At 47.9% G+C, this 26,423-nt stretch overlaps 3 protein-coding genes across 7 annotated transcripts in view; 2 read left to right on the forward strand and 1 right to left on the reverse strand.

Moving 5' to 3' along the window:
- Positions 1-298: 298 nt before the first annotated feature.
- MRTO4 (MRT4 homolog, ribosome maturation factor) lies at positions 299-2,702 on the reverse strand. Of its 2 annotated transcripts, none has more exons than XM_027693121.1 (8): positions 2,636-2,702; positions 2,439-2,497; positions 2,257-2,360; positions 2,090-2,171; positions 1,786-1,853; positions 1,286-1,437; positions 796-872; positions 299-613 (listed from the first exon to the last, which is right to left on the reverse strand). In XM_027693121.1, the coding sequence occupies exons 1-8, from the start codon at positions 2,661-2,663 to the stop codon at positions 467-469; spliced, it is 717 nt and encodes a 238-aa protein (XP_027548922.1). In that variant the 5' UTR covers positions 2,664-2,702; the 3' UTR covers positions 299-466. The 2 variants fall into 2 exon arrangements, with proteins under 2 accessions (XP_027548922.1, XP_027548924.1); XM_027693123.1 differs by having other exon boundaries at positions 582-700.
- Positions 2,703-2,810: 108 nt separating this feature from the next.
- EMC1 (ER membrane protein complex subunit 1) lies at positions 2,811-14,142 on the forward strand. Of its 2 annotated transcripts, XM_027693176.1 has the most exons (24): positions 2,811-2,950; positions 3,056-3,180; positions 3,405-3,470; positions 3,590-3,683; positions 4,303-4,431; positions 4,566-4,692; positions 4,954-5,103; positions 5,407-5,574; positions 5,906-5,977; positions 6,430-6,489; positions 6,730-6,852; positions 7,066-7,162; positions 7,815-7,931; positions 8,267-8,275; positions 8,751-8,950; positions 9,196-9,345; positions 9,696-9,857; positions 10,126-10,245; positions 10,466-10,603; positions 11,047-11,220; positions 11,377-11,587; positions 12,090-12,174; positions 12,705-12,834; positions 13,370-14,142. In XM_027693176.1, the coding sequence occupies exons 1-24, from the start codon at positions 2,838-2,840 to the stop codon at positions 13,547-13,549; spliced, it is 3,000 nt and encodes a 999-aa protein (XP_027548977.1). In that variant the 5' UTR covers positions 2,811-2,837; the 3' UTR covers positions 13,550-14,142. The 2 variants fall into 2 exon arrangements, with proteins under 2 accessions (XP_027548977.1, XP_027548978.1); XM_027693177.1 differs by lacking the exon at positions 8,267-8,275.
- A 1,075-nt stretch (positions 14,143-15,217) lies between these two features.
- Positions 15,218-26,423, forward strand: part of UBR4 (ubiquitin protein ligase E3 component n-recognin 4) — a 79,603-nt gene continuing 68,397 nt past the window's right edge. For all 3 annotated transcript variants that reach the window (XM_027693178.1, XM_027693179.1, XM_027693180.1), the window contains exons 1-16: positions 15,218-15,352; positions 18,943-19,040; positions 19,909-20,012; positions 20,668-20,797; positions 20,905-21,044; positions 21,375-21,477; positions 22,028-22,169; positions 22,323-22,447; positions 23,096-23,220; positions 23,445-23,504; positions 23,630-23,820; positions 24,075-24,174; positions 24,280-24,417; positions 24,913-25,030; positions 25,449-25,636; positions 26,201-26,360. In XM_027693178.1, the coding sequence (XP_027548979.1) occupies positions 15,222-15,352; positions 18,943-19,040; positions 19,909-20,012; positions 20,668-20,797; positions 20,905-21,044; positions 21,375-21,477; positions 22,028-22,169; positions 22,323-22,447; positions 23,096-23,220; positions 23,445-23,504; positions 23,630-23,820; positions 24,075-24,174; positions 24,280-24,417; positions 24,913-25,030; positions 25,449-25,636; positions 26,201-26,360 (2,053 nt within the window). In that variant the 5' untranslated portion in view covers positions 15,218-15,221. The remainder of the gene's footprint in view (positions 15,353-18,942; positions 19,041-19,908; positions 20,013-20,667; positions 20,798-20,904; positions 21,045-21,374; positions 21,478-22,027; positions 22,170-22,322; positions 22,448-23,095; positions 23,221-23,444; positions 23,505-23,629; positions 23,821-24,074; positions 24,175-24,279; positions 24,418-24,912; positions 25,031-25,448; positions 25,637-26,200; positions 26,361-26,423) is intronic.

The following is a 26,423-nucleotide window of genomic DNA, read 5'->3' on the forward strand; positions in this document are numbered from 1 at the left end:
ACCTTAAAGCTCATCTCATTACAGCCCCTGCCATGAGCAGGGATACCTCCCACTAGCCCAGGTTGTTCAGAGCTCCATCCAGCCTGGTCTTGTACTCTTTCAGGGATAGGGCAAAATTCCAGGGATGAGCTAAATGATCTTCTTCTGTGTCAGAATAACAAACCCTTGGCATTTTCCCCACTGCGCTACGTCGAAGTTGCATTAAATTTACACCCTTTCTCCCAGTTTTCACATTTGAGGTGGAATTTTCTCAGATCCTGGGATACACAAACAGGAACAGGCAGCAGCAACAACCATCTGAAGTTTTGTATACAGATTTATATATATATAAAAAAAGCGTAGTTAGATCATTTTTTACAAAGAGCACATTTGAGCTGATCATCCCTGTCCAGCTGCAAACAGGTCAGGGAAACATCCTCCTCTTTTTGTCTCTAAAATAGAGTAGAACTGCCTGGTGTCCACACTGCTAGTCCTCATTGCTGTCATCATCATTATCCTCCTCTTCCTCTTCCTCTGCTGTGTCTCCAACAAGCTTCTGGAAGTCTCCTGTCTCAGAATTCCACACGAATTTGATGGTGACTTTAAACTCTGCCATCTCATAACCGAAGAGTTTCTAGGAGAGGACACAAATGTGTTCCTGCTTTACCATCTCTGTGTCCAGCTTAGCAAAACAGTCCAGACCACTTCCAGGTGGGAAGTGCTGCAGAGCAGGAGCCAAAATAATTGCTGCTGAGTTTCAGAGATTGCATTAATTAATCATTTTGTATCAGGAAATGGGGCTGTTGTGTTACTCACCAGGACACGGGCCTGTTCCGGGGTGAGAACATCCCCTTCCTTGCAGACTTCGTAATCCGAGAGCAGTGTCACCACCCCTGCAAGAACAAAACCCCTTCAACAGGCTCCCAGGTACTGGGTAACACCCTGAAATGTGGGGTGCAGAGCCAAGACTCCCTCCAACACCACCCTTGGGAGCTTTCCACGCAATGTTAGTGCACCTCAAGGAGCCGGGTGAGATCAGCTCAAAAAAACCCGTCTGGTTTCTGAATGGGTCAGTCCCAGCTGTTCCCACTGGAAAAGGACAGTGTTTTGGAGAAAGCTTGTTATTTGACTCATCCTTTGACATGAGTTTGGGAAGCACAAGAAGGACATAAGGAGTTCTAGCCTCATCACAACAAGGAGAACGTCCATGGGATTTTTGCAGATCTAAATTCTATTTAACATTCTCCTTCTGATATTTTCCCTGCTCAGACAGACACGGGGTTGCCCTTCCCAGCTGCCCCAGTACCTTTCTTCAGCGCCGTGGGCAATCCCAGCTGCCGGAGCTGCGGCTCCATGGAGTGTGGGAACTGCTCCAAGGGCCCTGTGTCCAGGCTCACCCCGTACGGTGCCTTGTTCCCAGCGCGGGCAAAGTCCACCTCTCGGAACTTGGAGAACCACCTGGGACAGGGAACAAGAGCTTCAGCCTCCTCTGGCTACAGCCTGCCCTAAGTTCCTGTGTTGCCCAGAGAAGCTGTGGCTGCCCCTTCCCTGGAAGAGTCCAAGGCCAGGTTGCGCAGGGCTTGGAGCAACCTGGGCTAGTGGAACGTGTCCCTGCTCATGGATGGGGTTGGGACTGGATGAGATTTAAGGTCCCTTCCAATCCAAACCATTCATGATTCCTTGCCATCCGAGGGATGGCTGAGAAAAATGAGTGGAAAACCCCATGAGACCATCCCTGCTTTAAGGGAGCATCAGGGAGTGCAGTGGTGGTTACACGGGAACAAGGCTGTACCAGACAGTACTTACTCATCCACCTCATCCCTGGTGCGGTTGGTGAAGAGGAGCCCAACCTCCCCTCTCAGGTGTTTGCTGACCTAGAAGAGAAGGAGCATCCATAGGGATCAAGCAGCACCAGGGACCCACCTGCAGTCCTGTACAGCTACAAAAGCCCTAGTAACAACAAACCCTTTGTGTCAGGACACAGATGGATTCAATTAAAACACCCCCAAAACGGTGACCCGAGGAGCTCTGGTGTCCTGGGATTGTTATTCCATGGTGTGGGGTAAGGCAGGTGAAGCTTTAGGACACCCAGGAAACCCCCAGTGCCCACCTTGTGCAGGTTCTCCTTGTACTCACTGCTCGGCGCCCGCCCCAGCGCCACCATCATCACCTTGTTCTTGCCGAAGAAGATCCTGGAGCAGGAGGAGGGGGATGTCAGCCCCGGGAGCTCACACCCCTTGGGAATTCCCCCCTTTCCAGCCCCTCCGGCCCCCCAACCTGCTGTGCTTCCAGGCGTTCCGGACATCCTTGAGCTTGTTGTTCCTCATGTTGGCCACGGAGAACACGAAGATGTACTTGTAGGTGTCCACACAGCGGCGGAGCTGCGGGGGAGACGTTACCGGGACAGGGACTGGGACGGAGGAAAGGGGAGAAGGGGACAGGGCCAAGGCCCCACTCACCTCGGTGATCAGCGCCTGCTTGGCCTCCAGCCCCTTCCGGGGCGTCCGGGTTAGGGAGACTGCGGAGAGCAGAGGAGTGCGTTAGGGTGGGATGGGGAAGGGAGTGGGCACGAGGATGGGCACTGACACAGGCATAGGAAGGGGATGAGGATCGGGAAGGGAACGGAGAAGGGGCTGCAGACCGGCCCCGCTCTCACCCTTTCGGTCCCGCCGGGACCTGGGCATGGTTCCGCCGTGCTCCGAGGCCCCCGGGCGGCGCGCGGGCTGCCGGGAGCGGCCAGGGCTGCCCCACGCGCTGCCTGCGCGCTCCCCACGGCGCCGCCGCCCTTTCTCCGCGCAGGCGGCGGTGCGGGCGGCCCCGCGGCGCTCCGAGGCCCCCCGGGCGCCGGGGCCGCTGTGATGGCGGCGAGGCCGGGGCTGCTGGCGGGGCCGTTCCTCTTGGGGCTGCTCTTGCCGCTCCTCCTGCCTTTGGCCGCCGCCGTCTACGAGGACCAAGTGGGCAAGTTTGACTGGTGAGCGCCGGGGGTCCCGCTGCGCCGCGTCCCCCTTCCCGCGGGCAGGCCCCGCGCCCCTCCCGGCCCGAGTCTCGTCTCAGTGCCGCTCCCTTCCCTCCCTAGGAGGCAGCAGTACGTGGGGAAGCTCAAATTCGCCTCCTTGGAGGCCTCGCAGGGCTCGAAGAAGCTCGTCGTGGCCACCGAGGAGAACGTGGTGGCCGCCCTGAACTCCCGGAGCGGCGAAATCCGTGAGTGCGGCCGGTTCGGGGCTGACGGGTCGATCAAATCGTGCTAGGTTTTACTCCTGAAAGGTGAACGCTGCCGAGTGTGCCTTGTCAGGCTGGGAAGGGGCAGCCGGCGGGTCAGAGCTGTGGCTTAGGGCAGGCAGACTGTGCTCTGTATGAGCTTAAAAATAATAGGAAGAAATGCCTTTGGGGGCTAATCTTGTTTTCGCTGGGCTGTGTCTCCCCAGTGTGGCGCCACGTGGACAAGGGAACCGCGGAAGGGACGATCGATGCGATGCTGATCCATGGGCAGGGTAAGGGGTACGTGCCGGGGCTGGGATTGCTCCGGGACTGTGGGAGCTCAGCCGCGTGTGAGAGCACAGGCTGGAGCTGCACAGCTCGTGGTTTTGTTGCTCCATGTTTCCCCGGGCAGACGCCGTCACTGTGTCCAACGGAGGGCGAATCCTGCGCTCCTGGGAGACCAACATCGGGGGGCTGAACTGGGAGACGTCCCTGGACACTGGCAGGTGGGATTTCCTGGCTGCAGTGGCTTCTCTCCTTGTAGTGCTGGGCTGGGAAGGAAAGAAGGGGTTATGGACCTTCTCTGGACTTGCATTGTAGAGGAAGATTAGTTAGAGGTAAAATTTCCAGAATAAGTTTTGGGTGAATTCTTTATGAATGCCTGACCTTGCACCAGGATCACTGAGGTTGGAAAAGCCCTCCCAGCCCATGGATCCCCCCTGTGCCCGATGCCCACCTTGTCCCCAGCCCAGAGCACTAAATGCCACGGCCAGGCCTTCCTGGGACACCTCCAGGGGTGGGGACTCCACCACCTCCCTGGGCAGCCCCTGCCAAGGCCTGACCACCCTTTCCAGGGAGAAATTCCTCCTGCTGTCCAACCTGACCCTCCCCTGGCACAGCTGGAGGCCGTTCCCTCTCCTCCTGTCCCTCGTTCCCTGGGAGCAGAGCCCGACCCCCCCCGGCTCCCCCCTCCTGTCAGGGAGTTGCAAAGCCAGAAGGTCTCCCCTGAGCCTCCTTTGCTCCAGGCTGAGCCCCCCCAGCTCCCTCAGCTGCTCCTGCTGCTCCAGACCCTCCTAGAGGGTAAAATAGGAATTCCCTCATTTCTTGTTGGTTGGCTGTGCTCAGTTTCCAGGCAGCTGCTCTGGTGGGGCTCCAGGACACAGTGAAGTACGTGGCAGTGCTGAAGAAGGCGGCCCTGTCTCTGCACTACCTGTCTAACGGGCACCAGAAGTGGGTGGAACACTTGCCAGAAAGGTGGGAACACGTTTTAAGGAGTGGTGGGAGCTCCTGGCAGAGGGAAGGGTGCTGTTCCTGCCTTGTGCTTCTGAAAACCTTTGAAAAGAGCAATGTGAGAAGGTGATGCTTCATGGTTGCTGCCTCTCTTGCAGTGAGAGCACTCAGTACCAGGTGCTGTATTCCCACGGGACTGGAGTGATCCACGCACTTGGAATCGTTTCCCAGAGCCACCTGAACATCCTGACATTCAGTGCAGAGGATGGAGAAATTACAAAACAGGTAGTGCTCAACTGTGGAGCCAAATACTGGGTTTAGTGTTAACAAATGTGCTTCCAGCCCATGGGCTGCGCTGTGGTAGGTAGAGGATTCAATGGTTGTGGTGCAGAGAAACTTTCCTTCCACCGAGGCACTGCCTCAGGCTGGCAGATAGTGTCTCCCAGTCCTGGGGAAAAATAATTCTGACTTGAATTCTTGGCTGTGTCCATGTTGGTGCCTTGAAGATTTGACTGTGCTGACATGTTGATGTCTGTGGTTGTGCAGGTGAGAGTGGCAGCCCCGTGGCTGCAGAGCCTGGAGCACACCTGTGGTGTGGTGGGGGAGGCTGTGCTGGTGTGTGTGGACACGGACACGCACTCGCTCCACGTCTGCTCCCTGGAGACAGAGCAGGAGATGAAGCAGATTCCCCTGCAGGTGAGAATTGTATGTAATTCCTTGCCCAGCTGGTTTGGTGCCTCACCCAGCCCGTGAGTGAACTGTGGAATGACTTAAGAGGTTTGACGGGTCATGAGAAAGCTTATGTCTGTCTAATCATTCCTTCTGGATTGATGTCTTCAAAGCTTTGCTCCAATGGGAGCCTCAGCCTCCCTGCTCCTGCTTTGTTAATCCTGACCCAGGGAATCTCTCCATGTGGCTGCATTGCTGCTGAGAGGAGGAAGGTGTTGGTCTCAGTAAAGAGCAAGCTCTCCTGAGCACATGTGCTTGTCTCCCTTGCAGTCCCTGGAGCTGGAGTTTACAGATGACTTCCAGGTCAGGATCTTGGCCACTCAACCCAGTGTCACCAGTGCTTCCCGGACCCAGTTCTTCCTGCAGCTCTCTCCCAGCCACTTCTCCCTGCTGCAGTACAAGCACGGGCTGCTCAGCCACCTCCAGGACTTCCAGCAGGTACCCGACACAAATGTACCCAGTCAGAGGGCCAGCTGCAGCTTAAAATCCTTCAGAACTCTTAGGCCAGCTGGCAGGCTTTGAAAATCTCAGTAACTAGGCATAATATTTCAAAAACTTGTGGCAGATCAACTGTTCCCATGTTTATGAGAAATAGTCTTACTTTTTTTTTTATTGGGGGAAACAATATAAAATTCAAAATTTGGCTGTGAAAGATTATTTGTTTTTAATTGCACTGTGGCTTTATTTACTTCACAAGTAGTTTTTGGTGGGCTTTGGCATTTTCTTGGGGTTTTGTTTTTAGTGATTTCCTGCTATTTTTTCTTTCCAGGCAGCTCTGGTGAGTTTTGCAACCACCGGGGAGAAGACAGTGGCTGCTGTCCTGACATGCAGGAGTGAACTGGTAAACACAGTTCCTGTTCTCTGGAACCAGCACAGCTCTAGGGATGTGCTCTGGGAGTGGGTTCCAAGAGTGTTTCACAAGTTCAGGGATAGGGAGTCCCTTGGGGAAGAGGAGGGTTTGATGAGCTTCAGTGGTAATGCAGTTAAGGCTTGATTATATCCAGCTCAGGCTGGGTCTGGCTCAGTGGAACGTGGTGTCCTGTTTCAGCATTATGTGAGGTGGGCATGTGACCTTGGAATTGGATTTACTGATCCATAGAGAATTCCAGTTCTTGGGGATACTAAACTTAGGGAAGGTTTCATTTTAATAAAAGATAGTATATAATAGAGCAGAACTGTTTCCTGCCTGATTTCACAGTCAAACTGAGACTTGTCAGGCACTCAAAAACCTAATTTTTTATAGTCTTACTGGTGTCTGCAGCCATGTTACATCTCTTCTCATCCTCATTTCAGAAACCTGGAAGTGCTGATGGCCTTCATGCTGGAAGTACTCTGGAGGAAGCCCGGAGGCAGGTATGAGGTGCTCTTGTTCCCAGGAGCAGTGGGAGTTCTTGTTAGTCCCTTTTTTTCCTTTGTGTGCAGGAACAGCATGACAAAGGTGTTACACCAGCTTTTTGGAAGCTGCTGTTTTGTAGCAGTTCCTATATAGAACCTAAAAATATGTTGAAGCCACAGTCCTTGCTGAATGTGGAATCCTGGTGCAGATTTTGGTGTGGTATGTGTGCAACTGCTGATTTCTGCCTGCTGTTCCAGGATTCCTTAACGTGCTCTAACCAAACCTACAATATAAATCTCTACCTGGTTGAAACTGGACAAAGACTGTTGGATACCACGATTACCTTTAGCCTGGAGCAAGGAGGTGCCAAACCACAGCAGGTGAGGAGGGAGGGGTTATTTCAGTCCTGTGGTTGCTCAGACCTGCAGTGCCCTCCCTTCTTTGATTTGGCAGGATGGGGAGAACCCTTCAGGCAATGGGAAAGAGCGTTTTGGGGTTTACACTATCCCACTGTTGCTCTTGTTTCACCCGAGTTCTCTTTTCTCTTAGGTGATGTGATCATAAACCTGTTTTCCTTGCTCTTCTTTTTCCAGCTATACATCCAAGTTTTCCTGAAGAAGGATGACTCCGTGGGCTATCGAGCCTTGGTGCAAACAGAAGACCACATGCTCATTTTCCTCCAGCAGCCAGGTAATTCCACAAACAGCTTCCTCCACCTGTAACAGTGGCCAGAAGAAAATTCCAAGTCCTAAAGGATTCTATTTTATCATTACCTTCCTTGGACACTGGCAACATTAATATAACTTTTCTGAGTCCCATAGAAGACACAGAACACTCTTTCACATCTTACCTGAGCAAAGAATTCTGCCGTGTTCTTTGTGTAGGCAGAGCCTTTGAGTTTCAGGGGGTTTCTGTAGATTTCAAAACTTTTTGTAGGATGAAAATCTAAGTCCGGGTGTAGAGATTCCTTAGAGTTTTGCAGAAAAGATCCTCATGGCAAAAATATTAATTTACAGAAAGGGTTAAAAGTCCATATCAGTGACACAAATTTTCTGAGGTTTTAAAGGAATCCAGGAGTTCACACTGTTGAATCTCTTATTTTAAATAGACTTAATGACTCCCTTTTAAAACACCACATTGCTTTTACTGATCCTGTGGTTTTCTTCTCAGAAGTGGCTCCAGTTGCGTAAAGTATTTGTCTTTTATGAAATAGTTAATTTATTTATATTAGATAGATATACGCTGTTTTGCATTTCGTAAGAAGGGATTTGCATTTGAAGGGTCCACTGGAACATAGTCCTATTAAGTTGATTTTTCCAATATTCTACTAATTTCTTTCCAGGAAAAGTTGTGTGGAGTAGAGAGGAGTCACTAGCAGAGGTGGTAAGCCTGGAGATGGTGGATCTACCTCTGACAGGGGCACAGGCTGAGCTGGAGGGGGAATTTGGAAAAAAAGCAGGTGAGTTTAACAGAAGGGCCTTTGTGAGTTTGTTTTTCTTCCTGAATAAATGTATTTATTTCTGTGTACTCTGAGCTGAGAGATGAATTCAGATGTCTATTGATGGCAATTAAAATGAGCAGAAATAAACCCTTTTCTGTCTAAACTTTTGAAGTCCGATGCCAAATGCAGATGACAAGAGTATATTAATATTGTTACATTGAAAAACAGTCAGCCGGTAGGAGGGATTTTGGCCATCTCTCCTAAATGTTTCCTTTGACTCTTTCTGGAAGATTTGTTTCCAATAGCCTTTTTTTTTTGCTTTGTTTTGTCTTTCCTTGCTGTCCTGGATGCAGCCATTCAAGGTAACCCAGCCTGCATGCAGTGTGCTCTGCTCCTGCCTAGTGCTTCCTGGTGCCACTGGTCTCCTCTGCTTGCTCTCCTCAGGGCTGAAACAGAGTTGGTCTGGTGTTTATTTCAAGGAACTAAATATAAACCCTGATCAGGCAGAATGAAATATTTTACTTATTGAGTGCAGAGGGAGATGCAGACCTTGGAGGTGGGTGGGCACAGTGAGAAGGAATACAAAATACTCTGCATGGAGGTTTGCTTTCAGTTGATACAGGCATATTTTGGAATGAGTGTGAAGTGGGCAAAGGTTTGTGAGTGCCAGAGTCTGTCATTAAATGGTAACTATAACTGTTATTCCAGAGTGGGAGGCAAAGAGTTATCCTAGGTTTGTGCATGGCAGCATTTCTTGTACTGGCCGACATCATAATTTCAGTCATGGGGTGGGACATGTGTTTTCCCTGTTCTTGTCACTGTTGGTGTCATTTGCAGACGGTTTGCTGGGGATGTTTCTGAAGAGACTGTCCTCCCAGCTCATCCTGCTGCAAGCCTGGACTGCTCACCTGTGGAAGATGTTCTATGATGCCAGGAAACCCCGAAGCCAGATTAAAAATGAGATTAACATTGACAATTTGGCCAGGGATGAATTCAACCTCCAGAAAATGATGGTGATGGTCACTGCCTCAGGAAAGGTGAGGAAGTCAGGGGAGGAATCTCTTTCTAGACTGTAGCAAAGAGTCTCAGCTCTGAATTCCCAGCCCTGTTTTTAGCCAGGTTTGAGCAGAATGTCATGAGAGGATGCACAGGATGTTTTGTGATACCTTTAAAGAGGGACTAAGACTCTTCTTTCTTTGGGATATGACAAAGGAAAATGCAGTGTTTGAATGTGAGAGGTGTGTTTTCTTAAACTTTGGCTTTCCTGTGTCTCTGTGATCAGCTCTTTGGCATTGAAAGCAGTTCTGGCACCATCCTGTGGAAGCAATACCTCAGGAATGTGAGACCAGGCTCCTCCTTCAAGCTGATGGTGCAAAGGACAACAGCCCATTTCCCACACCCTCCACAGTGCACTCTGCTTGTGAAGGACAAGGTGAGGCCCCCTGCCCTGGCCCTCCCCTGAGCTGGCTTAGTCTGGAAATGTGTCTTTGTAAAGAGCAGGAAAAACCATATTTTTGGGTATAATCTGACTATCACTGATGTGGGTATGGGAGGAGAGAGAGACCTGTAGGGAAGAAGACACACAAGCCTGAAAAACTTAAGAGTAATCATAGTTTTTATAAGACAGATGTGGGATAGAGAATATTTGTGTCCACACAGAATATTTTCAGGGTGGAATAGCTGAACCCTGGGTATGAATAGTCCAACACCAGCAAGCAACAGTTAGAAAAACGCCTCCTTTTTCCCCCTTAGAAAAGGTTTTGCCTTTTGTTTGTCTTTTAGGAAACCAAAATGAGCTTTCTGTATGTCTTTAACCCCATCTTTGGGAAGAGAAGCCAAGTAGCTCCCCCTGTTCTGAAACGTCCAATTCTCCAGACTCTGCTTCTGCCAATTATGGATCAAGACTATGCCAAAGTCCTGCTTCTAATTGATGATGAGTACAAGGTAAATGGCTTTGCCTGGATGCAGTTTTCTTCATGTTCTGGTTAATTATTCCCCTCCCTTTTGGAGCAAGAGGAAAAAAAATGCCATTAGGTCGCATTTCACACAAAACTATGAAGTTATTCTGGTAAGACAGACCTTATCCTGATAAACATGTTTGAAATAATCTTTCTGGTTCATTTGTTTTGTTGTTGTTGTTGGGTTTTTTTGTTTGTTTTTTTCTTTCTGTGTCAGTTGGTTTTTAACCTGTGTTTCAATCCTTCTTTTCCAGGTTACAGCTTTCCCGGCCACTAAAAACGTCCTTCGCCAGTTAGAAGAAATAGCCCATTCTATCTATTTTTATCTAGTTGATGCTGAGCAGGGAAAACTTTCTGGATTCAGGCTGAAAAAGGTAGGGAAGACTCATTAGAGTCCAAGTGATGCCACTTTCCTGGATAACGGTAGATTTCTTTGTCTGATTTGTGGAGTTTTGCTTAGACCAGGAACATTCAGCTTCATCGTGTGCCGAAGAAACTTTTAAAATGCAAAAGCAGAGAAAGCTGCATCTTGTTGGTGGAGGTGGTGTTTAGTTGAGGACAAGATCAAACCTCCTAGCTGCTTTTTCCTTGCAGGACCTGACCACAGAGGAGAGCTGGGAGGTGGTGATCCCCCCAGAGGTGCAGAGGATTGTGGCTGTCAAAGGGAAGAGGTCCAACGAGCACGTGCACTCCCAGGGCCGTGTGATGGGCGACCGCAGCGTCCTCTACAAGGTGCTGTTCCAGCTTTGGGTTGACTTTTTGTGGGTGCATTATCCCATGGGAACATCTCAGTACCCTTCCTGGGCACTACTTTGAGATTAGCTGCCTTGTGGTGCCAGTTTTTCCCATAACCCTCTGCAGGAGATGCAAATTTTGGTGGAGATTTCTATCTAACACATTTTCACTCAGCAATTAAGTCAGTCAAACATCTGATATTGGAAAAATAACTGCTTGATTTGTTCAGGTGACTTGAGCTAATGAGATAATTTGCTTATGATAAGCTCAGTGCCAGATGAAATGCAGAAACGAGGAGCTCGTGGCACTAAAAGGGGATCTCTTTTATTTTTTTCTAGTCCCTGAACCCAAACCTGCCCAGTACCAGATGAAATGCAGGAACAAGGTGTCTGTGGCACTAAAGTGGGACTGGATCTCCATTGTCTTTTGTTTTTCTGTAGTCCCTGAACCCAAACCTGCTCGCTGTGGTGACGGAGAGCACAGACACACACCACGAGCGCACGTTCATCGGGATCTACCTGATTGACGGGGTCACAGGCAGGATCATCCACTCCTCAGTGCAGAAGAAAGCCAAGGGACCCGTCCACATGGTTCACTCAGAGAACTGGGTGGTGGTAAGAGTTTAGTCTCGTCTAGTTCCTTGCATTTGGGAGGCTGGGGCAGTTCCTGAACCTGTATGGTCAAAAAGCCTTCTCCATTCTCTGTGATCTCCTGCTCCTTCTGTATTATTGATTGCTTGCCTCCTGTTCCTAAACATCTCCTCGTTCCAGTACCAGTACTGGAACACGAAGGCCCGTAGGAATGAGTTCACTGTGCTGGAGCTCTATGAGGGGACAGAGCAGTACAACGCCACAGCCTTCAGCTCCCTGGACCGCCCCGTCCTGCCCCAGGTTCTCCAGCAATCCTACATCTTCCCTTCTGCCATCAGTGCCATGGAGGCCACAATCACCGAGCGGGGCATCACCAGCCGCCACTTGCTCAGTAAGTGCCTGCTCTGTGCTCAGTGGGTTTCAAGTAGCACCGAAATCCAAGCAGAATGCAGTGTGCTGCCAAAGAATCAGGCCTGTGGGTTGTCCTGGACTCCTGCAAGTGCAAGGATAAGCACCCAAGAGAGTGTTAACGTTGGAAAATGCTGTCAGAAATGGCCATGGGATGTCAGAGGAGGGTGCCAGACTCTTTCCAGTGGTGCCCAGTGACAGCGTGAGGAGTGATGGCCATAAACTAAAATACGTGAAGTTTCATCTCAACATGAGGAAGAACTTTATGCTGTGGGTGGCAGAGCACTCGAACAGCTGCCCGGGGGTGTGTGGAGTCTCCCTTTCTGGATTCATTCCAAACCCACCTGGACATGTTCCTGTGTTGCCTGCTCCAGGTGACTCTGCCTTAGCGGTGGGGTTGGACTGGGGGATCTCCAGAGGTCCCTTCCAACACCAACAATTCTGTGATTCTGTGATTTTTAAGATGATTTTCTTTTAATGCACAGTTGGGCTTCCCTCTGGGGCTATCCTGTCACTTCCAAAGGCTCTTCTGGATCCTCGGCGCCCAGAGATCCCGACGGAACAGAGCAGGTAGGGAAGGTGTGATAAGCCCTCTTGCTGGGCAGCTGTGAGGAGGGATGGATTTTGAAAAACAGGAGTGTGAAGTGGAACAACCTGTCCTGAATGGAGTCAGGGCAGTTTTTGCATGGAATGAAGGGAGGTTTCTTCAAGTTGATGATTTTAGATGTCTTTTCCAAGTGAAATGTTTCTGTGGTTCTGTTCCCAGTCTGTGATGATGGGATGTGTTTGTCTGTAATGCAGCAGGTCAGTTGTTAATAAATCAGCCTGTTGCCTACACTCTTAGAAAAGAGCAGTCGGAGAAACTGGATTTTTTAGAATTACACTTATTTTTAAAACTTTAGAAGCCTGGAAGGAGGCAGCTGCAGTTTAGCCTGACCCAGCTGATAGGCTTGATTTTCATCCTGCTGCAAAAATGAATCTGCACAGGGAAAAGCTTCCAAATTTGCTGTTTCAGATCAGCTTGAGATAATCAGAGTAGGAAACGCTGATGACAGTGTGCTGTTTTATTGGGATGTCATTGGGCTTTAACTGCCTTTCAGGGAGGAGAACTTGATCCCATACTCCCCTGACGTGCAGATCCATGCTGAGAGGTTCATCAACTACAACCAGACCATATCCCGGATGAGGGGGATTTACACAGCCCCCTCTGGCCTCGAATCCACCTGTCTGGTGAGTGCAGGGTACAGACCCAGTGCGGATCCATGGAATTTGTGAGGAAATCCTGATCCACAGGCATGATACCACAGCCTGTGGCTGGGAGCTCTGTAATTCCAATAATGTGGCTGCTCACAGCTTAAACATTCCTTCTTTTAATCTGGAACACGATTTTTTGGGGCTATTTAAGTGAGTCTTTTTGCTGTATAAGTACCTTTTTTTTTTGGACTATGTAACTGGGGATTTTTGCTATTTAAGTGGGTTTGGGGGGGCTACTGAAGTGGGGTTTTGGGGCTATTGAAGTCGTTTTGGGGCTATTGAAGTATTTGGGGGGCTATTTTAGCAGGGTTTTTTTGCTATTTAAGTGGGGTTTTTTGCTATTTAAGTATTTTGGGGGGCTATTTTAGCAGGGTTTTTTGGCTATTTAAGTGGGGTTTTTTGCTATTTAAGTGGGTTTTTGGGGGCTATTTAGAACTATAACCCCTAGTGAATAATTTTTAGCTTTTTATGCTCAAAGCTGCGTCACCAGCTCCTCCTGTCCCCCCTGCAGGTTGTTGTTTATGGCCTGGACATCTTCCAGACCCGCGTGTACCCCTCGAAGCAGTTTGACGTCCTGAAGGACGACTATGACTACGTGTTGATCAGCAGTGTCCTCTTTGGGCTGGTCTTTGCCACCATGATCACCAAGAGACTGGCCCAGGTGAAGCTGCTCAACCGGGCCTGGCGCTGAGGGAAGGTGGGCCTAGAGAAGGCAGCTGGGGTGGGACTGCCTGGGGATCCACTGCTGGGCTCTCTTGGGATCCCAGCTCACCTGATGGATGCAAACATCAATATTCCATCTTGCTGGAAGATATTTGTGAGGAAAAGCTGCTGGCGTAACAAAAAACAGCCCACCTGTGTCCCGAGGAGAAATGGAAGAGACATCGTCTGTTCTGACTGAAAAAGAATGTCCCAAACCTCGCATAAAGCCCTAAAATCACATTGCCTCCCTGATGTTGGTGAAGAGAATACTAAGGACATGTGTCCTCTCCATCCCTGGCTCTTCCTCAGCGCCAACTGTGCCCCACATCTGGCAGAGGGGAGGGGTGAGGGGTGTTGGCAGCTGTGCTTTGAGAGCTGGACTGGAAATGTGTGAGCTCCTGGTACAAGGAGGAGACCTTGGGTTATTTAAATAAAATGTTTAGAAATTGGGTGGGTGTCAGTGGGAAACGGCCTCATGGAGTCACTGATGCCATTGCGGAGCTGAGGGAGGAATTGGAATGTAAAGTCTCTCCATGTTCTTTATTTATTATGATGGTAACGGCAGCTCCTTCCCACATGTTTCACATTTTCCTGGATTTCTGTACAATATGAGATGAAGGTGTTGTGGTTCAGGGTGAGGAACCTCACAGTGTTTCTCTCTGATCATGGCTTAACTCCATGGGTTTAAATTGTTATAATCAAGATTGGCAGAGTTGTTCCTCTGTGAGAGGCCGTGTCCCATCTGGCCCCTGTGCAGCTGCAGGGCCTCAGGAAATCCAGGGGCTGCTGCGGAGCAGAGGCTGCCCTAGGGCTGGGGATGCGGTTTTGGGGATACTGAAGTGGGTTTGGGGCCATTTAAGTGGGGTTTTTGGGCTGCTTAAGTGGGTTGGGGAACTATTTAGGTGTTTTTTGTGGGGCTATTTTAGTGGGGTTTGGGTCTATTTAACTGGGTTTTTTATGGCTATTTAAGTGGGGTTCTTTTTGCTATGTAAATGGTGTCTTGGGGCCTACTTGGGTGTTTTGGAGGGCTATTTAAGTGGGGTTTTTTGGAGCTATTAGAGTGTTTCTTGGGGTGCATTTAGGTGTTTTTGGGGGCTATTTAGGTTTTTGGAGGGCTATTTAAGTGGGGGGGTTTGTCTATTTTAGTGGGTCTGGGGTTAGTTAAATTTTTTTTGCTATTTAACTGAGGGGTTTTTTTCTCTTTAAGTATTTTTTGGGGCTATGTGAGTGGGTTTTGGCTGTTGGCGTTTTTTGCCATTTAAGTGGGTTTGGGGGCTATTTAAGTGGGTTTGGGCTATTGGTTTTTTTGGCCATTTGAGTGGGGGTTTTGCGGTTGAGTGGCTTTTAGCTCTTGGGGTTTTTCGCCATTTAAGTGGGTTTTGGCCATCTCGGTGCTTTTCTGGGGGCTATGGGAGTGGGTTTTGGTCCCCTCCAACTCCCCCTGTCCGAGGGAGCCGGGGGGGTGGTGCGCTCACAGCGCATGCGTTCCCCCTCCTCCCGCCTTTCCTCCTTACGGGGCACGCGCCGCGCGCCAAACTTGCTGACTCACGCAGTGCGCACGCGCCCGCGCCGCGGGCCAATGGGGCGGCGCGACGTTGCTCGGTCGCCCCCCGCCGGCAGGGGGCGCTGCCCGGCGCGGCCCCGGCCCAGCGCAGCCCAAGATGGCGGCGGGCGGCGCGGGGGCCGCGGCCGGGCCCGGCTGGGACGTGGCCGTGCGGCCGCTGCTCTCCGCGTCCTACTCGGCTTTCGACATGAAGGAGCTGCCGCAGCTGCTCGCCTCGGTCATCGAGAGGTGAGGGGGGCCGCGCGCTCGGGGTTGCCTTCCCCTGAGGGGGGCAGCGCTGGGGGTGCGGGAGCGGCTGAGGCGGGTCCCGCTCGGTACTTGGTGCTCGGTACCCGGTACCCGGTGCTCGATGTGTGGTACCAGGTGCCGGCAGGGGAAGCGGCGGGGCTGCGGCTACCCGGGAGAAGCCCCGAGCGCCGTTCCCCGCTCCTCCCGCTGCCCGGAGCTCCCGGCTGCGCCCTCAGGCCCCGTAACGGGCTGGGGGTGCCCGTCCGGCCACAGCACTGCGGGCAGGCGCTCGCCCAGAGCCTTCGGGACTGGTCTTGGGGCTTTGCCTTTGTCCGGGCGTGTCACGGTCTGTCCGGCGGTGCCGGGGGAAGTGTTGTCTCACCTGGGTCCTGAGGGGACCAGGGGGTGGTAGCACCGACTTCCCTCTAAGTCTCTGCCACTGCAATACTTCACGTATTTTAAGGAGAAATAAAGCAGAACCAAATCAGGTTCTGCCTTTTCTTAACCAGAAGCGTTGGACTCCGAGCATGAGTACCCACTGCAGCTGTTTAATTCAACTTATAGCTTATTTTACGACCTAAAATAGGAGGTGTGAATGCCACAACGCTCCAGTCAGTTACAGAGGGATAACCCTGGCCACAGTAAGTTGTTGGGAAACATAAAATAAACACTGCACTAAGGAAGATGATAAATTAAAGCCTGGTGGTGTTTTTCTTAATAACAAGTGGCTGAGTGTGCAGTGGATGCTCCAAATTCAAAGAGTTCAGTGCCTGTTACACAGAGCAGTGGTTCACCCAGAATGTGCTGATGGAATTTGGGCAGTTTTTTGGCCTATCTTTGTTCTAAGGACCATTTCAGTGTCACTTTTCTGTGTGGAGTTCCACTGTCTGTGTGCCTAAAGTGAAGTGTTTCATCAGAATATCCTGGAGACACTTGAGTGGACCCACTTGAGTTCTGGGAGTGGGCTGTTTCCTCCTTTACTGGGAATGCCGGTTCCATTTTCCACTTGAGAGAACAGTTTGTTGCCTTTAAGCAGCACTGCCTGAGGTTGGAGTTGTGTCTGATGATCCGGCAGGATTTGGGCTCTTGCAGGGTGATACTTTATATTTCATGCCTTGATATCTCAAAGGTATAAATACAGCTCATTGGTGTTTAGAGCTGTGCTTTTCTGTGCTGAACAAGAATCTATCTTTAGATTTCTCGTCTGAAATATTTTATCTGTTCAGATTATTTTTAGAAGGTGGTTGTTAAGTTCTTGGTGGTGTCAGCCAACCCCAGGGTGACTGGATTTCCCCTTAAATTAACTTGGTGTGATGACAGTGGAATCACTAGTCTTACTGTTTTCAAAATAAATCAATAAACTCCATTTTTAACAATTCTTCTATTTCATTTATAAATTTAAGCGTCGTCAGCTTACCGGTATTGCCCTGTGTGGGATGATCCCCCCTTTCACGTGACACCCTGTTAGGTGCATTCAAGAATTGATGGGATTTGGCCTCTTAATTGGCATAAATGATGGAGATGCTGACTTGGAAAGGTGCAGCTGAAGTGGAACATGGAGTCTGGAACAGTTGCATGAGGCTGGTTTTTGGGGAAGGGGTTTTCATAGGGCAGAATTCTTGCACCTGGTGTGGTGCCTTCTCAAGGAGAAGCTGCTTTGTGCCCTCTGCCTTACAGAAAGGGTCTGTTTTGGGCTGTTTGGGATTTGAGAGAGGAGCTGGGATTTGGTGCTGGCATTATATTGATATCGATAGGGAGGCTTCTCGTCCAGCCTGAGAAATGAGCTTCCCTGGGAAGCACAAGTCCTTTAAACAATAAACCACAATATAATAGCTGAAAGTTCTTATTAAGTTTCACTGTATATGCAGAATAACACTGGCACATCCCAGATTGATTTATTTGCAAGGATTCACGATTACTTGACAGCTGCCTTCCACTTTGCACTACCATAACATCCACAACTTGTTTGACTAAAACTCAACCCTCTCCTTGCCCAGTCCAGGTGACATTCCCTCTCTTGTGCTGGATACTGCACCTTTGTGTTCCTATACCCCGTGGGCATTGTGTGTTGCATACCTTGACCTGTGCAGTAATTGAGGAGCTGCCAACCTCTCCTGTACTCTGTTATTCCCAAATTGTTCTAATTAGTTCTCTTAAAATACATCACACACATCTCCTGCTGCTGATTTGGGGTTGGGCCTGAGAGGTAGGTGAGCAAAATTAATGTCTGAGAGAGCACAGACTTTTTTGCATGTTCATTGCCCAGCAGAGCGGTTCTGGCAGGAGATGCTCAGGTGAAGCCTGAGGTGTTAAAGCTCAGTCATGTTGTGCTGCTAAATATCTTCAAGTAAAGCCTCTGTGCTTTTCTATTTCAGCTTTTTAGACAGACTAAATAAAATAAAGTCTCAAATCTAGGAAATCAAACTGCAAAGCTCATGAGTATTTCTCTTCATTTTTCTGGAGAAATGATTCCGTTCCAGAGTTTCTTCTGTTTCAGCTGCATCTGCTGTTATGACTGAAAACAATCACTTAGGGTAGAAAAAAGGAAGGTGACTGGGCATAAATTGGGCTTTGTTCAGGTCAACAGGGAATGGTGTTTCCTTTTCCTCCTCCCACCCTGCTGAAGCTGCACTGTTGTGTGTCACTGAGTGAAAGGGATATGTGGGTCCATTTTGGTGCTCTGAAGCAGCACTGGTCATTCCCAAAGCTTGAATCATGGTCGGAGTTGGGTACAGCCTGTGGGATATACTGCTGCCCTCTGCTCCCCACCAGCCCTCCAGGAATAACCTCTGTAAAAAAGCCTGAGTTGAATAATCTCTTCTTCCAACTTGCTTGTTCGCATCACTGATTGGAAATGTGAAAGAAAGTAATTTATAGGCAGATATCCACATCCCCTAGTTTTGTCACGGGAAAAGTTAGGGGCAGAAGTAGGTGTAGAGGCAGAGCTGTGTGTGTTCTGTTTCTGTGCAGATGGGCTGTGTGGGCCCCACTGCAGCAGCCTTTAACCTGCACAGTGTCACCTCTGTCAGAAGTAGCTGATCTCCGTGGCCAGTGGGTCTCACAGAAACCTCAGAGACTTGACTTACCTGCCAAAACCCTTCACTAGCCAGCTCATGGCAGATGCTGCGCTGTTGTGATTATGCAATTGCCTGGTTTGATCCCTCTGATTTGCAGAATTGCACAAACTCCAGTTGCCTCTGTGCCGTGACAGAAGGGGAATGCCTGTGCTCCAGGCCTGGCAAATCCTGCCAGCGTTAGCAGAACACACAGTCCAAACACTCTGGGCAGCTGAGTTTAGAATAACTTAAAGGTTAATGAGCCTCTGGCTGGGAGAGAGCCTGACCTGTTGATGCTATAAAGGAGAAACATTTACAATATTGGAATTATTTCCTTAAATTTCCTATGTAGATTGGGGTGCCAGTGCCATGATCTGGCTGCTGCTTGTGGGCTCAGTCCTGAGGACACGAGTTGTGTTCTCAGAGCTGTTAATGGTCTTGTCTTACCTCTGTTAATGGATATATTTGGGTGTTGGGTGGTGCTGCTGTTGTACTGGATTCAATTAACACATCTTTCCTGTTCTCCCATTGCAGTGAATCTGAAATCCTGCACCACGACAAACAATATGAGCCTTTTTACTCCTCCTTCGTTGCACTTTCCACACACTACATTACTACTGTGTGTGGTCTAAGTAAGTGTTCCCCCTCCTTTGCTTCTCTTGCTCTTGTGTTGTGACTGGGGTATAGTAAAAGTAAATCAGAATTGTTGTCATTTTTGTATTTGTTTTTTTCCCTCTTGCTGAATCAGACTTGACATTATATGTGTATCAGACTTCATCCTGACAAAATGTCAGTTCTGATGAAAAGGGAAGCTTGTTGATGGGAGTGTTTGGCCACCAGGTACTGGACAGCGTTGCCTTTTTGGTTGCTTATTCATTGGCCTGACTTAATTTTTGGTCAAATGAAGTTTTTGATTCAGTTTTCAGGATTTTTAGATTATTTTTAAGGAGTTAGAACACTGCCATCCTTGAAAGTGTCCAAGGCCAGGTTGGATGGAGCTTGGAGCATCCTGATCTAGTGGAAGGTGTCCCTGCCCATGGCACTGGTTTGGAATGAGATGAGACTTAAAGTCCTTCCAACCCAAACCACTCTGGGATTCTGTAGTTATGTTGCTGTTTTGGAGTTCATGATCAAAACATTGTGACTCAAAGTATTTTCTGTTATTCTGGCTGATAATTTAGCAATTTCAACAAAAAAAGAGGGCTTTGTGGACTTGTTTCATGTTCTTCAGTGCTTCTGTCAGCATTAAATAATGTTGCTGGGGAAACTGTTTTATCTGTCTAAATTTCTCTGTCTGGTAGAAGGCATTATCCTGATTTACTGTCATTTCTTGGGTTACATTGTCATGAGACTGAATTTATATTGCACCTGTATGTTCAGCATGATGGATTGTGTGTGTGCCCACGCTGCAGAGCATCCTTTTCTATTGACTACATTGGGAACTTATTGCACTGAATTATTTAAAAACTTATTTTAAGTACAAGGATCTGCTTTTTTCAGTACCAAGAAACCAACTGCAGTCGGTGGCAGCTGCTTGTAAAGTCCTCATTGAATTCTCCCTGCTGCGGCTTGAGAACCCAGATGAGGCGTGTGCTGTGTCACAGGTGAGCACAGATTTTGACAGTGTGGCCAAGTCTGAGTGTGAAAATGGACTTTGGGCTCTAATTCTGAAATATTTGCTCTAATGTTACATGCATAAAGCAAAATTATTAATGAAGCTTTTAAAATATTTAAAGTGTACCGTTGATTCCTGCTGAGTATTCCCTCTGCATTCTTTACTCAGAATCTCAGGTTGCTTACAACCTGAAATAAAGGTGACCTGAAGTCTTGGTTAATTCTGTTGCAGTTTCCTACATTCTGGTTTGGTTTTGTGTAACAACCTGGATCAAAACTATTTATTGTGTTTTTAAAGGTGATTTCTTTCCTGCTTGTATTTTAATCATCTGGGAAAGCTTATATCTATTTAGAAGAGGAAGGGCATGTGAGAAGGGTTCACATAATCTAGTGTATCACAGAGAGCTTCTCCAGGTGTTTTCCATAAGAAGCACAGGGCCAGTGTTGGTGACCTGAATTACCTGCAGTCAATAATCTGTCACGATCTTCGGTGTGAGATCCCAGTGGATTAGAGCTGTTGCAGTGGCCCTACCAGCTGAAGTTGCATTACTCTTAATCCAGCTGCTTACAGTAAACAATATGGAGGAATAATTGGAATCAAGAGAGTTTAAATTGTACTTTATATCTTTTGTTTTCTTTTTGTAGAAACACCTCATTTTGCTGATAAAGGGACTGTGCACGGGCTGCAGCCGCCTGGACCGGACGGAAATTATCACCTTCACAGCAATGATGAAATCAGCCAAACTGCCTCAGACTGTCAAAACCCTCTCTGATGGTAGGGAGGGGTTCCATTTGTGTGTATTTCCCTGCAGCACTGGAGTTAGGCACAGAAAGTCCTGGGGGGTTGCTGTATGAAACGGTGGTTTGTTGTTTACCCTGCAGTTGAGGACCAGAAGGAACTGGCCTCCCCGGTGAGCCCAGAGCTGAGACAGAAGGAGGTGCAGATGAACTTCCTCAACCAGTTGACAACAGTCTTTAACCCCAGAGTCTCATCATCACCATCCATCACACAAGAGACACAGGTGAAAAAGCCCTAAAATAGAACCAGTCTGAATTTTAACATTAGTAACATAGTGCAGGGAAGGGCAGAGGACCGCAAGTGGTAGTTTTTTAATACAAGTGTAAGGAAAACCTTAAGTATTTAAATCCTGCTTGCATGTTGTTGAGTGGAAAATGGCAATTGGCATTGTATTGGCAGTAGTAGATTTGTTTCCTCATGGAGGGCAATGTTCAGTGATATCCATGGCTGTTTTGAGTCCTGCTGCTGATCCACCTTGCTCCTGTGTAGAGACTTACAGCAATATTGTATATTTTAATGCCTCTGTAATATATTTAGTATGTGCTTGCTTTAGGTGGAAGGAGAGAATGAGGATCAAGCTGCCACTGATCAAACCTCTGCAGCAAAGACCAAAAGCATATTCATTGCTCAGAATGTGGCCAGCCTGCAAGAACTTGGTGAGAATCAGCTTTCTAAGCTTCAGGGTCAAAAAAAGTGCTAGAAAAATGTCTCTTGGTGTTTCACCTCACAACTCTGAGTGGGAGGAAATTCTCTGGCCTAAAGGATTCATAGTGATTGCCAGGGGAGGTTGTGGCTGAAATGGAGTTTTCATTGCACTCAGTCAGTATGTTTGTGTTGTGAGGGGTCAATAAGGTGGACAGTATAAAACAGTTTATGGGATGGATCATTGAGCAGGTGTGGAATGGAATCTCAGGATCATTAAGGTTGGAAAAGACCTTGGAGATCATCACATCCAACCAACTAGACCTGGTGTGCCATCTGACATGGACACAGAGCTTTGTGACACCTGTTACAAGTAGGGACTGGAAACTTGACCAACTGGTTTATGTGTTGTAAACTACTCTTTATCCTGTTGCCTCATTTCTGATGACATTTTCTCACCACAAAGACTAATTAAGTCAATTATTGTGGACCGTTAGATCTGTCCTGCTTAGAAGTTCTCTGATGAAAGAGAGAGTAAAATAACACTGTTGTTGTTTTTGGTAGGTGGCTCTGAAAAGCTGCTGCGAGTTTGCCTGAACCTGCCGTACTTCCTGAGATACATCAACAGGTTTCAGGATGCTGTGTCAGCCAACTCCTTCTTCATCATGCCAGCCACAGTGGCCGATGCCACCGCTGTGCGCAACGGGTCAGTGCCATCACTGCTCTCTGGTACCTGCTGGTACATCCCCACATGTCTGAGGGCAAATGACTCTGCTGGCGGGACAGTGTCGCTCACTGGCTGCTCCTCTGAGCTCTCATGTTCGTCACTTTGCTGAACCTCAACATGTCCTTCCTGCAGGTTCCACTCCCTGGTGATAGATGTGACCATGGCACTGGATACTCTGTCTCTGCCTGTGTTGGAGCCCCTGACTCCCACACGTCTCCAAGACGTGACTGTTCTTGCTCTCAGCTGTCTCTATGCAGGTGAGTGGATCTCCTCTGGTTTTTTGGAGCTTTTTGCTCTGCTTTGTGAGGCTCAGCCCACAAGTAACCTTTATTTCTCGTGAATTTGAAAGCTCTGCAGCACAGTGTGTGACTGGGTTAATACTGAAGTTGTTACAGTGGCCCTGAAATGCTGGTACATTCTGCCACTATTCTTGTCGGTATCTAAGAAAAAGGCTGAGTGACTCAACATCTTAAAGGCCTGTGATTTCTGCTCTTTCTGTAATGTTCAGAGCATAATATATTTTTACAATGCTTTTATGGCTTCAGCTTGATTGTAGCCCCAAATCAACTTTGTTCTCCAGGAGTGGTTTAAGTACACCAAAATCCTGAGTGTTTAATTGGCATGGAGGAGACTTTAAAGAGATATGGCACTCGAGTATGAAGATTGTCTTAAAAATGGTGTTGAATTACATAATAAACCATTTCCTCTTTTAACTGTTCCCATGTGTTTTTGTAGGATAAAACTTTCCTCTTTTGGGGGTACTAAAGATTTTTTAATCTCAGCTGTGATACTGAGCATTCCCCATTCCATCAAGTTTCTGGACACATTTTAATGTACTAGATAGGAACATTTTGTCCCAAGATTGGCTCTTACTAAGAATTCTCCCTGCACTTGTTTCCCCTGAGGTGTGAGCGTGGCCACCTGCATGGCCATCCTGCACGTGGGCAGCACTCAACAGGTACGAACCGGGTCCACAAGTTCCAAAGAAGAAGATTATGAAAATGATGCTGCTACTATTGTACAGAAATGTGTAAGTAATGAGAGAGTGTTCATTGTTTTCCATTTCAGCGCAGGAAGTGTGTAGAATTTGTATTTATTTGGATTGCAATGTCTGTTATTTCTAGGCATTAGCCTTGCTGCTAAAGGAATTAAAGAGTGGCTAATTCTAGGGGGCAAAATACACTTGTATTTTGTGGTTTTATTTTTATTATTGCCCAGTGGAGCACCTTACCAATGTTTTGGCTTTATTTGCAGCTTGAAATCTATGAAATGATTGGGCAAGCCATCAGCAATTCACGCCGTGCAGGGGGTGAGGTAAGATTTCCATCTCAGGAAGCTTTTCCCCTATTTTTATGCTGGTCTGTTTTGGCATTTGGATTGATACTATTTTGTCTTGGTGCTTTTTTCTCCCCTGTTCCCCCTGACTTTTGGTATGATAGCATTATCAGAACTTCCAGCTGCTCGGGGCTTGGTGTTTGCTGAACAGCCTCTTCCTCATCTTGAACCTCAGCCCCACGGCCTTGGCTGATAAGGGAAAGGAGAAGGATCCACTGGCTGCTCTTCGTGTCAGAGACATTATTGCTCGTACTAAGGAGGGTGTTGGGTCTCCCAAACTAGGACCTGGGAAAGGGTATGTAACACCCCACTGCAGAAATCATTGTCCATGGGTATAACCATGCCCAGCAAGCAACTACTGTGGGGTCTTGCTGGTCTCTCGAAATTTTATTTCACTCCATTTATAGTTCAAATCTTGAGTCTTGGAAAGGAAGGTTGTCTTCTTCAGTTTATCAAGGCAGTCAGTTCACTCAATTTAATATATCTATCTATTTATTTATTTATTTATTTACCCCCTGAAATTGTGCTGTGTCCTTTGTGTTTCTGTAGGCACCAAGGGTTTGGTGTGCTGTCAGTGGTGCTGGCAAATCATGCCATCAGATTGCTGTCATCGCTCTTCCAAGATCTGCAAGTGGAGGCATTGCACAAGGTATGCAGGGACCATTGCGTGTTCTCGTGAATCATTTTCCTTCTCCACTCAAACACACTTCTCAATTCTCTTGTTTTCAATTCAATTTTAAATTCTCTGCTCCAGGGCTGGGAGAGTGACGGTCCCCCAGCAGTGCTGGATATCATGGCTCAAAGCACGTCCATCCAGAGGATTCAGCGGCTCATAGACTCTGTGCCACTCACTAATCTGCTGCTGACTTTGCTCTCCACTTCCTACAGAAAGGTAGGAACTGGCACACAGAGAACTTCTGGATCTGAACCACCCCTAAGCATGGAAAGTTCTCACTTTTTCAAACTGTGACTGTGCTGAGAGGAATGTAGAATTCTTTCAAAAGTCGTCAGTTGGGGCCTCTGTCTTCCCTCTTTTCAGAGATGTATATTTGACAAACTCGTTCTAATGAAAATGAACTTTTTCTGTAAGTTCAGTGGTATTTGTGAGTTTAATGGGAAGATGAAAAGCCTGTGTTCAAAACTGATGCTTTTAGGTTAGAGCTGTTACTTCAAGTGTTGCTTACAAACTTGACATAGATTGTTTGTTTCCAACCATCCTGTGTAATTTGAAATAAAACTTAAGTGGAAGAAGCCTTGAAAAACTGTTCATAAATTAGTTGAGAAAAATTATCTAGAAGAAAATTAAAAGGCATGAGGAAGTTACTCTTATTTTCAAATTCCTACCTTTCATAATCCTGAAGTGTACCTTGTTGTGCTGTTCTCTAAGGCCTGTGTCCTGCAGCGCCAGAGGAAGGGCTCCATGAGCAGCGACGCAAGTGCCTCCACTGACTCCAACACCTACTATGAGGATGATTTCAGCAGCACTGAGGAGGACAGCAGCCAAGGTAACAGAGTTTGCAGCAATCAGGATTTTACGCTGCCTTTCAGATTTAGGGGGAACCTGGCTACTGGGCTGTTGCCTGCTCAGATTGAAATGACGTGTAAGGCTGAAAAAACTCAACAGTTTGTAAGGTTTGTGTGGCAGAAGTAGTGCTGACTGGAGTCTGTTGTGTAAACTGAAGCCTAAGTGGCTGGGATTTGGCATTATTTGCTCAAGAGGAGTGGAAGTAATTTCTTGTTGTAAATTCCTGCTGGACCTCTGTAAAAGTGCTTTGCTGTGTGATTTGGAAGGCAGAAATGAAGATAGCAGATGTCTTAACTCTGGTCACTGAAATTCCATTTTAGGCCTTTTTCAGGCTGAGTAGTCTTATAAGGTATTTGCTCATAATAATATGGTTTTGCTTTTCCTGTCTCGTGTATTAGATGATGACAGTGAACCCATCCTTGGGCAATGGTTTGAAGAGACAATCTCTCCAAGTAAAGAGAAGGTGGCCCCACCACCACCCCCTCCACCACCTCCTTTGGAGAGCTCACCAAGGGTGAAAAGCCCCAACAAACAGAGTGGTGGAGAGAATGGGAACATCCTGGCCAGTCGCAAGGATCCAGAACTGGTACGGGGAGGTGTTGGGGCTCAGTGAAATCACTGCTGGGCTGTAGCATTGTCTACCTGTCAGTGAGTAGCTACACAGGCAACATGATAAATGTCAGGTATTATAAGTGCATTGCTGATGGAGAATCAGGGAGTGTCTTGACTTTGAGGAAAGATGTTTTCTATAGTCTCCTGTCAAGTGGAATGTCACAGGATTTGTTGCTGCCAGGGAAGCAGGGACTGCAGATAGTATCTATTTGGGTTACAGAGGGAGAGGGAAAATGGGGGCAGAACGATGAGCGAAATGACTTGCTGATAGCATGCTTTTAGCTCTAACTCTGTTGGGTAAAGACAAAAATAAATACTGCAGGGGAGAAGTTGGAGCCCTTCTACCTTCTGAGAGAGTTCTAGAATCAATCCTGATACAGACCACAGTGCAGTGAGCTGGATTGCCATGAGTTCACCTGTCCTCCACTGCTGGGGTGTAATTAAGGGACTTGATTTATTTTGCTGGTGGTTTAGTTTTTATTTAATGTTGTCCCTCTGCTTTTTTTGCTTCTATAGTGTGTTTCTCTTTTCTTTGCAGTTTTTGAGCCTAGCTTCAAACATTTTGAACTTTATCACTTCTTCTATGCTGAACTCCAGGAATAACTTCATTCGCAACTACCTGAGCGTATCTCTGTCGGAGCAGCACATGGCAACACTGGCCAGCATCATCAAGGAGGTGGACAAGGATGGGCTTAAGGGTAAGTGAATAGAACTCCGATAGAGCTGGAGGATTTAGAAGTGTGTGTTTTCTTAGTTTCATG

The sequence above is a fragment of the Neopelma chrysocephalum genome, unplaced genomic scaffold (assembly GCF_003984885.1).
Source record: "Neopelma chrysocephalum unplaced genomic scaffold, ASM398488v2 Primary Assembly neopelma1_90, whole genome shotgun sequence".
Taxonomy (NCBI): domain Eukaryota; kingdom Metazoa; phylum Chordata; class Aves; order Passeriformes; family Pipridae; genus Neopelma; species Neopelma chrysocephalum.